Genomic DNA, 11,150 nt, shown 5'->3' on the forward strand with positions numbered 1-11,150 from the left:
CAAACTTACCAGTCGGACCACATTTGAAGAATTATTACTCGATGAATAATACAGCTGGTTTGCGATCGAAGTCCAAGAAGCAGAATCCCAAACAAGCATCCTTGCTCCTGTTTTCCCCAATCCAACACACACCAAGACACAAAATATCGCAAATCTACGCGATTCCGTATTCATCCTTTCCCCTCAGCCTTACTAAGCTTCTTATTGCTACCCAAGAATAAGCTTAACTTTTCATTTATTGCCGCCACTGCCAGAACATAACACTGGCAAGGAGGAAAATCAGCTCTTTCAGAAGATTAAACTCACTTTAGCTCACGGGAATAAGCCCCGAATCCCGACTAATTGAATTTATTCACGCTTGTATCGTAACCGCGAGGGATGAGAAGGAGGACGAGAGCGTTTGAGTTAAAAAAAATACTGAGAAGACTTTTGACCTTAAGCACTTGAGTGGTTCCTGTAATGTCTTGAATCAAAAAAGAATTCCAATAAAGTTCCCGAGAAGTCGGTTGTCCAAATTGTGTGGCTTCCAGATGTTGGATGAAAAAATCGCAAACAAATGAAGTCTTTGCGATCTTTGTGATCTGAAGCAATAGATGAAAAGATTCTCATTATCCTCTCATTCCGTACGCATGAATCATCCCTCCACACGTTTATGAGAAGGCTATCTGATCTCCTTGCTTTGTGGTTCCAGTCCGACTGAAACTTCATACTGTCCATAAATAGATAACTCCTTTCAAACAAACAAAAAAAAAACCTTCAGATGCAAACGACGACATTCGAGTTGTAGTAATAGTATCGGTCTGAAAAAAAAAGTAGTATCGGACATCTTTGATATCGACGTCATACAGGATTTGAGATGTGAAGGCAAAAATATTCAAACACAAAAGGGCTGTATGACTTTTCCTCTCCGGGAATAATAGGAGAGAAATGAAATACTATTATCTTGGCAGCCATTTTGGCCAGGTTTAGCACTCCCCAGAAGATGTGTGCCTTTTCCAGCGGGCCTTATATTTCACAGCTACTCCAGGATTACGTTCGGGCAGGTTGGAAAGAGAAGGGAAGGGGAGGGGAGGGGGCGGTAGGGGGGCACGTATAAGACCAAAAAGAAGTTTCAGCTTCAGGCGCTCCTTAGACATGCTCTCCACAAGAAGCGGGCCCATCTGGGGATTATTTCTGGAGGCTTATCGGTTGGAACACTTTCTTCTACTGGAGCTCTAATTTGGTGGCAGTCAAGTTTGTTTTTACAGGTGAGGGGAAGTTAGCATTGTTTTTGGCCGCATTGCTGTTGTGTTACTGTTTTCATATGCAAGAGCATAGCAGTGATTTTTGGGTTGAGAATATTATTATGATATTGGGCAGTATTTGGGATAAAACTTTAAAGGAACTTTATCGCATGTCATCAAGATGTGCACCATTCTTTTTTTTTTTTTTCTAAAGACTTTACCATCCAAATTATTCAACCACTTCAGCAAAGGTAACAATTTAATAAAATTATAAATTAAAAGGGGCCATTGTTATTTATTTTTTTTTGTAAATTTTCCAAATTAAAGTAGTTTATAAAAACGTTGATTTGTGCAACCGTGGCTCATATTTGATCTCATTAAGGTCAATTTTAAATTTGGATTTTTAAAAGTTACACAATCATAAACATTATCAAGTACTGGTGCTCTTTGGACCCCCCCCCCGAAAAAAAAAAAAAATCAAAATATCACAATTGGGCAAAATCATTTTCTTTGTAATTGTAGATTTTTTTTTGTATTATTCAATTAATATTCCACTTCCAAATTCCAATCCTGCCTGTTTTATTCCAATGCATTACTCCAAATGAACTCACTAATTAAACAAGTCTTAACCTCCAAACTTTTACTGCATCAATTTTGCTGCTATTTGGGAAGAATTAGTCACCATTGTTATCGTGACCACAGTCTGCTTTCCTGTCTCTAGGTGGGTTGAAATTTACGATGCAGATCCAAATGACTTTTCCGTGCACAACGAGCGCCTGCGGAGGTTCATACCTGCGGAGGTGTCTGCCGTCCCCGGGGTCTCTCTTACTGCTCTTGGCCGCCGTGTCCCCGGTTCGAGGCGACTGTCCCACGTCGTGCATGTGCTCCGTAGCCACGGAAGTATTTTGCACCTTTCGTTACCTGAACGCGGTGCCTGGCCACATCCAGCCGTCTGTGGAAAGAATTAACCTCGGGTGAGATTCCACTTTTCTCTCTAATGTTTAGCAGACTGAGGGGTTATTATATCCACTGAGTGCTCCTCGACTTGTTCTTGAGTTGACCTAAACGATGCTGGAGGTTCAAGCATTCCAAGATGCTGACGTCATAATAGCTTTGAAAAGTCAAACGGCTGGGTCAGCCTTTAATTAAAAGCATTTTGACAAAATTAGCCAAAGCCTTTTCATTGTCTCCTTTGAGGAGCAAGAAGGTTCCTGTTCCAGATGAGCTCCCTTGTTCTTCGTGCATTTTTTTAGTCCAAACCTAAAGAGCTATTCTACACCGAGTGGAAATAACATTTAATGAAAAGCTCGGTTGACTTGACATCTCGTCATTGATTATATTCAAATATACTGAAAGGTCAGAATTATTGCTGGAGGATTTTTTACGTTTTCCAGGTACAACAGCATAACCGTCCTGCGTGAAAACTCTCTTTCGGGTCTTGAAAAATTGGAAATCCTGATGCTCCACAGCAATCTTATTCACAGTATTGAGGACGGAGCATTTCGAGATCTACGATCATTACAGGTGACTATCTTCACTAATCAAAAAGACAATATGTGTTTCTTCGCCAGAATAGATTCTCTGGATTTTTTTGTTCATTAGACCCTCAAGATGTCCTATAACAAAGTCAAAGAACTCAACAAAGAAACATTCCAAGGCCTGGAGAATCTGCAGCGACTCCACATGGACCACAACTTCATTGACTTCATCAGCCCGGAGGCTTTCTACGGCTTGACGAATCTCCAGTTGGTCAATCTGGAGGGCAACCACCTGCAACAGCTCCACCCAGATACCTTTGTTACCCTGAGACACAGCCAGGTCTTTAAGTTGTCCTCTCTGAAGACCATCTACTTGTCGGACAACTTCCTCAGCAGTTTGCCGGAGGAGGTTTTCTCTGGCTGCAGCCGTCTGGAGAATCTTTTTCTCCACGGCAACCGTTGGGCGTGTGATTGTCGTATGACCTGGTTCCCGTTATGGACACGGAAGCACCCGGGTGAGTGATGCATTCTTCTAGTTGGCCCATTTTTGAATGTCAGACTTGTTTACTCAACCTTTGACCTCATAGGCAGTGAGAAGACTGAGCACACAAGACGGAAAGAAAGTTTTCAAGAGCCAAAGTCTATCTTGGAATTTATGACTTGGCCCACGTATAAGCAAATCATAAATGACTCTTCTATGAGATTATTTTATGGTTTTACATGACCATTGGTTGAATAGTCATTCTCTACAACCGGCTAAAAATCATGTTTGAATGTTTCCAGGAGTGCTCAAATGTAAGCGGGACAGAAGATATCCTCGAGGCCAGCTGTGTCCCATTTGTGAAAATCCAACTCATTACCAGAAGAGACGCCTCTCTCTTCTTCCGAGTGATGCCTTCACTTGCACCAAACCTTGGATCCATCTAAAACAGAAAAACATCAGCTTGGACCAAGGGGATTTCACTCCAGTTTCCCCAAAGGACTTCATCGCCCCACTCGGTTCCATACGAATGAACCTGACGGATCAGTTTCACAATGATGCTAGCTTGTCTTGCACTGTCCAGAGGCCATCTAAATTTGAGAACCTCTCACTTACCTTAGAGGAGGAGGCGGGGTACAATATCACTGCACTCACTACGACCATAACTTCATATTTGGTATGCAACCTTGACGATGAACATATCCAACATTTGTGGCAAATCCTGGCAGCCTACAGTGAATTTCCCATGAGACTTGAAAGAGGTTTGATGTTGGCTAAAACTCCCCAAATGGTGTACCGGTATAGTCAGATGAAAACGGGCGAGGATGAGCTCCACACAAATATCGATGCTGAGATTAAAGCTAATCCCGCGTGGTTGATGCAAGGTGAGGTTAGTTTGCAGCTCGACCGCACCACCACGACGTTCTCCACTCTGCATATCAAGTACCAGTCTGAAGTCAACCTGCGAGTCGAAAACACCTTCCCCAAGAAAGACCGCTCCCCTTGGACGATGATTAAGAAAGACAATCAAACCAAAACGGAGCATCTCGTAATATCAGGTGAGTCGTGAAAACATCTCCAACGGTTTATCTCAGAACTGATGTTTATATTTATCAATGCAGGCGAGGTGGTTCAGTTGAGCTGTCAAGTCCGAGGGGATCCAAAACCTATACTGGAGTGGATTTTACCCGATGGCATGAAGGTGCGAGCCCCTTATGTCAGTGAGGACAACAGAATGATAATCACGGCCGAAGGGAAGCTCACCCTTCGGGGTGCGGATGCCTCGGACACGGGCCTCTATCGCTGCATTGCCACCAACTACCTGGATGCTGACATTCTGGTTTTTCGACTGACAGTATTGTCTCCTGATGTGGAGGAGACAGATGTCAATGGTGTCCACGTATCCCAGAAACTGGGAGAACATCTTAGTTTTGACTGTAGCAGCTCAGGAAGTCCAAAGGCCTCTATTCAGTGGATACTCCCAGACCACTCCATATTGGACAGGTCTCAAGGACAAAAGAAGGTGTTTGAGAATGGAACGCTACTGATCGAGAGCGTGACTACCAGGGACCGAGGATTTTATAGATGTTTGGCTGCTAATCACTTGGGAATTGACCTTCTGGTTTCTCAGGTGACAGTACGTGAAAGCTCAGAGGTATGGACGGACTTTGATCATGATGGATCAGGCATGGGAATGAAGAACCCGGTAGAGCAAACTGACAAGACAAACATCCCTTCTGACAAAGCATCAGATAGAGCCAAAACCGTTGTTTCTGATCGACGTCATTCCAGACTGAGGTCACGGGGCAAAAGTAGGTCAGAAAGCCAAATAGGACAGAGGAGGCATTCAGCCAGCAAAAGACGTGGATTTGGTCATAGGGTTTTTGATAAAACAAAAAGTCAAATTGATCCAAAGAAATTTGCAGAATTTATGAAGAAGGCACAAGGTGGAGTAAGAGAAAGAAATACAGAAAAAGACTCAATCGATGATGAAATTGGCTCAGGTGAGGCACGTGACGATTTCATTTTACTTGCTACACGTCTGCCCACTACACGTAACCCTGAAAAAGGTGGCGACTTTGAAATGGAAAACACGATACCAGTCACAAAAAACAGCCAAGGCGTCACTTTGAGTCAAGAAATAGAAAAAACAACAGATTATCCGCCAATCCAAAAAAACATATATACAAACATTCCACTGATGAGTGACAGAGAAGATGTCACAATGTATGACCCGACTTCACCCAACTCAAGCCCCTTCAGTTCTGATGAAACCACAGAGCTTCATCCCCTGGAAAGACTTCCCAAAACTATTACAGACTCTTCACAAGAAACCCAGCTCCAGTTCTCCGGTCAGCATCCTTCAGAACCAGAGACCTCCACTGAGGTGTTCTCATTTACCCTTGATCCTAATGTAACTCCAATGAGGGACGGCACAGACCCCATGGAGCTTTACGATCCGGAAAGCCAGTCCACTATCACAGCTGTCACCACCACACAGAGGCGGGACGATCAAATCACCTTCCATACCACCCAAACAATAAACTCCCCATCATTGGGATCCACCATCATCTCCAAGCAGCACATCCATATCATCCCCCACAAGAATAGTCGAGGAGGTGGGCGCAGAAGAAAGTTCCACGGTCGCAGACGCATCATCAAACCCAACAGGATTACTGACATCCAATCCATTATCAAGAAACTGATCCAGCCAACCGAGCGGAATACAACGTTGCCATACACAATTGAAGTGACGACAGGTAAATTTAATTGATCCCATTTGTGTAGTTTTTACATTGACCTAACAATTGATTTATTATTTGTTGTTTTCAACCACAGATATGGAACTGTCCACACCCACTACACAATTCGAGGCAAAAATTGTCAACAAAAAGATTCAAGGAAGGCAAAGAAATCCAGTCACCACAGAAACATTAACGATACCTCAGACTTCAACGGTGACCGCAACGACATCTCCTGCCACTCAACCCACCATCGCTACACACATCCCAACAGAGTCTCTATCGCCAACCTCAAGAACAGAAACGAGAGTCGTTTTGTTTGATGACGATTATGGAGATTTGTTCTCTGCGGATTTTGAGATATCAAATCTGAAGCCAACTGCTCAGCCAGTAACTACCGTGACCCCAAATTATTACTCCAAGTCTTTGACCACTGCTGAAACACCAACTCTTCCTTCCCCGCCTACAGTCAAGCCACCTCTAGACAAAAATCCCGACGGAGAAATTTCCTATGGGTCCGGTGATGATTTTCCTACAACCAGACCGAGACCTGGTGGAAAGAGAGGGCGCCAAGGACGTAGAAGGAGACCCTCAAAGAAACTAAAAAATACTAAATTGTATTCAATCAACACAAGTCCGACTTTTGACAAGAAAACAACAGAAACCACTGTCCAAACAACTTTACGACAAAAGGGTACCTCAAAAACTCTAATGTTTACAACATCAGGGGAAATCGACAAAACCACAGAAACATCGGAGGAGCTGACCTATGCTTACAACCGAGTCGACTGGGGCAGTTCCTATACGACGAGAACACCTTCTGTCCACTCAAACACGATGCCTGCCTTGGAGAAACCTTACACAACCCCTCAAAATCGAGTCTACTATAACGTCAGAACCCCAACACAGACATTTAAGGGTCACACAGCAACTACAAAAAAACCCAGACTGACAGAGAAAGACATTTCCTTTGAAACCATTACTCGATATAGACCAGAACAAGACTACATCTACACGTACAACAGAAACAATGTCAAAAATGTCTTTGTCACAACCAGACCCAATGTTGCCGGCACTCAACCAACCACAATGCTCATGACTAGAAAACCCAAAATACTTGGTGGCAATGCAGCGAGCTTTACGGTCCTGACCCACTCGGATGCCTTCTTACCATGTGACGCAGTTGGAGACCCAGTTCCTGTGATATCCTGGAAACGCTTCTCCTCAAGCACAGGTACTAAGATGTTAATTGTTGGTATGGTCTTTTAAAGAGAACTATTTCTCAGGTTTTTCTCTCTCCCATCCAGGAAACACAGTTACCATCAAAGGAAAAATGGGCAAGTTCGAGGTGTTACGCAACGGCACTTTGTCGATACAAAACGCCAATACGAAGGACCGCGGCCAGTACATCTGTATTGCCGAGAATGATCATGGATCAGATAAACTTATCGTCACTCTCTCAGTGGTGGCTTACCCTTCACGTATACTCGAGCCGAAAATGAGAGAGATTAAGTCTCATGCTGGGAATACCGTGGAGATTCAGTGTAAGGCAGATGGTCGGCCTACACCGGCGATTTCCTGGATTCTGGCAAACGGGACTCAAGTAAGAGACCATAGAACACCGGATGGAAGGGTTTCAGTGACTGCTGCTGGGACTCTGGTCTTTAGACAGGTGTCTGTTTTTGACAGAGGTCATTACAAGTGCATTGCTAGTAACCCGGCCGGAGCTGACACAGCTACCGTCCGCCTGCATGTGGTCGCTGCTCCACCAGGTATCCTCGAGGAGAAACGGCAGCAGGTGAAGGTTGTTTCAAAACAAAACCTATGGCTGCCCTGCACAGGTCAAGGTAGCCCTGAGCCAAGGATTCACTGGGTGTTGCAAGATGGCATTTTGGTCAATTCACAGAGATTCGCCTGGGACAAGAGGATATCAGTTTATGAAAACGGAACCCTCCTTATTAAGAATTTGTCTCCGATCGACAATGGTAAATATGAATGTATTGCAACCAGTTCCACAGGCTCGGAGCGAAGAGTGGTGACTTTGACGGTGGAGAGAAGAGAAGCTGCACCAAAAATAGAGGTGATATCCCAGCAAGTAACTGAGTTGTATTTTGGGGATCAGCTCAAGCTAAACTGCTCAGCAATCGGAGAACCTGAACCCAGGATTACGTGGAGGCTACCATCTAATGCGATGGTAGAACAATCACATAGGTAAGATTCCATAATGTAATGTCCAGAATGTTTTTGACTGCATGCTCAAGGTAATTGATTAAGATTTATTGTCAATCATGCGATTGTTGTCTGTTGGTTTTTAAATGTTGTGAAATAGGAAATGATGGGATCATCACCAAACAGTTTTCCCCTTCTTCTTTCCAATGTTGATTCCTCTCCTTAGGATGGGCAGCAGATTCCAGGTTCTAGAAAATGGTACTCTGGTGGTCAATTCTGTGATTGATAAAGATGCAGGTGACTATCTCTGTATGGCGAAAAGCACAAGTGGTGATGACGTCCAACTTATGAAGGTCAAGGTGTCAATGAAGCCAGCTAAGATAGACCCCAAGCCTCATGGCAAGAAGAAAGTTCTGTATGGTAATGACTTCAAGGTTGATTGTAAAGCCTCAGGGGCTCCAAAGCCAGAGATCTCCTGGGGACTTCCAGATGGTACTGTTGTCAACAGTGCTCTACAGGCTGATTCCTTAAACGGAGGAAGGAGAATACGTCGCTTCACTTTGTTTGACAATGGAACGCTCTACGTTAATCAAGTGAGTCAACAACAGAACACCGTCGTGAATTATTTTAAAAGATCTATCGTAACGGTTTATATGTCTTTGTCCAGGTTGGTATGTCCGAGGAAGGAGACTACACTTGTATCGCTGAAAACCAAGTGGGAAAAGATGAAATGCACGTACATATCACCGTTGTGACCGCAGCTCCCAAGATACGCCAAAACAGCGAGACCTTTGCCAGATTGAAACCCGGAGGTAACATCCGTTTTGACTGCGAAGCCATTGGTGAACCCAAACCCAGGATCTTGTGGATGTTACCCACCAATGATGTCATAGCAGCATCGAACGAACGCTACTTGTTGCACGTAAATGGCTCTTTGGATATTAGGAACGCAAAGCTAGTCGATGGCGGGGAATATGTTTGCGCGGCTCGCAACCCTGCTGGTGAAAACCGAAGGGTTTACAAACTTGAAATTGGTGGGAACCCACCTGTGATCAACGGTTACCATCAGAACAGGACTGTTCTGAAAGATTTCTCGACCAAATACTCGAAGAAACTCATTGACTGTAAAGCCGAGGGCAATCCTCCACCGACTATCACCTGGATAATGCCAGATAACATATTTCTGAGGGCGCCTTACTTTGGTGGCAGGATTAATGTCCATCATAACGGGACTTTAGAAATTCGTAATGTCCGTCCTACTGATACGGGAGAGTTCATTTGCATGGCGACAAATGATGGCGGAGAGTCCGTGTTAGTGGTACAGCTCGAGGTGACCAATACGCTCCGAAGACCCATTTTCAAAAACCCTTTCAATGAACGGATTCTCTCTCCTTTGGGGAAAACCAACGTTCTGAACTGTTCTGCTGACGGACACCCAAAGCCAGATATCACTTGGATTCTACCCAATGGAACACGGCTTACCACTGGGCGTAACTCCCACAGACGGGTAGATAACGATGGAACTTTAGTCATCTATAACTCTGGCATTGAGGATGCTGGGAAATACCGTTGCGGTGCCAAGAACATCATGGGCTACATTGAAAAACTGGTCATTTTGGACGTGGGCCAAAAGCCGTACATCCTCACAAGGCCGAGGGGAATAATCCGCAGTATGTTCGGCGAGCCTCTCGTCCTTCATTGTCTGTCTGATGGAAGTCCGAAACCCAAGATCTACTGGACACTCCCTGGGGGCCACACACTTACCCAGCCTCAAGTCGTGGGGCGCTACAATTTACTCAAGAACGGTACTCTAATTGTACAGGACACCACTTTATATGACCGAGGGAACTATATCTGCAGAGCTCGGAATGATGCCGGGGAGGCTGCGCTAACAGTCCCTGTTGTCATCATTGCCTACCCTCCACGCATCACGGCAATGCCACCTCCAACCTTGAGTTTAATGGCGGGAACCCCCGTGAAACTCAACTGCGCTGCCATTGGCGTACCCAAACCGGAGATTACTTGGGAGCTGCCGGATCATTCCGTTCTGTCGGTGGCCCAACAAGGGAGACGCTTGGGAAGTGAACTGCTTCACCCTCAAGGCACGCTTGTGGTCCAGAAGCTTTCAGCCGTTGACTCGGGCACGTATAAGTGTGTAGCCAAAAACCATCTTGGTACTGACCTAAAGGCTGTTTATGTGCGTGTACTCTAAAAATCACAGCAGAAGGGAACAGGCTTCAAAAGACGTTGTACATTATTTGTGATTTTTTTTTTTTTACATTGATTTAAATTGAGGACATTAAGGAGACAGTGGGATTTAAATGGGATTAAGAAAAGAAAACTAAAAAAAAAAACATCTGGTGGGATGGATATTTGTTTTTGTGACTTAGGAGTGAATGTCTGGAAAATCATAGCTGGTACTCACTCATGTGGGGGATTCTCGAGAAGCAGAAAGTGTTCATACATTTGAACCCAAAGTGATTCCATTGAGGCTTTAACGCCGGCCACACATATGGATTCAATTAGAGCACATACACTTTTGTCAGCGGCTCATCCTTTAGCAGCAAATTATGTGCAAAGAACAAATCATTAAATGTCTATTATTTTTAATGAATATACAAATATGAAAATTGTTTGACACTGGATATGAAACATTTTTTACAACAATACACGATTCCATAATTCAGTTTTGTAACAGATGCATTTATTTCTAAAACGATTTCAAAGACTTGTGATTGATTGTGTTGTACACAAGAATTTACAGTAATGTTATACATTATGCTTATCTGTAATAATACAGTATATAATTGTGTCATACCTACTAATGTATGGGAGAAAATAAATCTAACATTTCATTTTTTGGTAGTTTTTCCTTCAAATCACAATTAAATGTATGAATTAAATTACATGATAGACCATTATGGATTTTTAGCAATTATCTCTGAAATTTGTTGTTGTTGTTACTTGTGGTTAATTATTAGGAATGTTGCCCTTTATTCCACTGTTCTCCTATCTCAGACCATAATAATAATTTGGAATCTTTTTATAGTTTAATCCT

At 43.7% G+C, this 11,150-nt stretch overlaps 1 protein-coding gene across 1 annotated transcript; it reads left to right on the top strand.

Annotated features, from left to right (window-relative positions):
• Positions 1 to 1,150: 1,150 nt before the first annotated feature.
• On the top strand, positions 1,151 to 10,947 carry igsf10 (immunoglobulin superfamily, member 10). Its single transcript, XM_088380848.1, has 10 exons — positions 1,151 to 1,247; positions 1,945 to 2,197; positions 2,618 to 2,747; positions 2,826 to 3,216; positions 3,485 to 4,240; positions 4,304 to 5,941; positions 6,021 to 7,157; positions 7,231 to 8,134; positions 8,319 to 8,685; positions 8,760 to 10,947. Exons 2-10 carry the CDS (start codon positions 1,962 to 1,964, stop codon positions 10,302 to 10,304), a joined length of 7,104 nt encoding a protein of 2,367 aa, XP_088236974.1. The 5' UTR covers positions 1,151 to 1,247; positions 1,945 to 1,961; the 3' UTR covers positions 10,305 to 10,947.
• Positions 10,948 to 11,150: the final 203 nt, after the last annotated feature.

This window comes from Syngnathus floridae, chromosome 7, assembly GCF_059516105.1.
Source record: "Syngnathus floridae isolate MCC-2025c chromosome 7, RoL_Sflo_1.0, whole genome shotgun sequence".
Lineage (NCBI taxonomy): Eukaryota > Metazoa > Chordata > Actinopteri > Syngnathiformes > Syngnathidae > Syngnathus > Syngnathus floridae.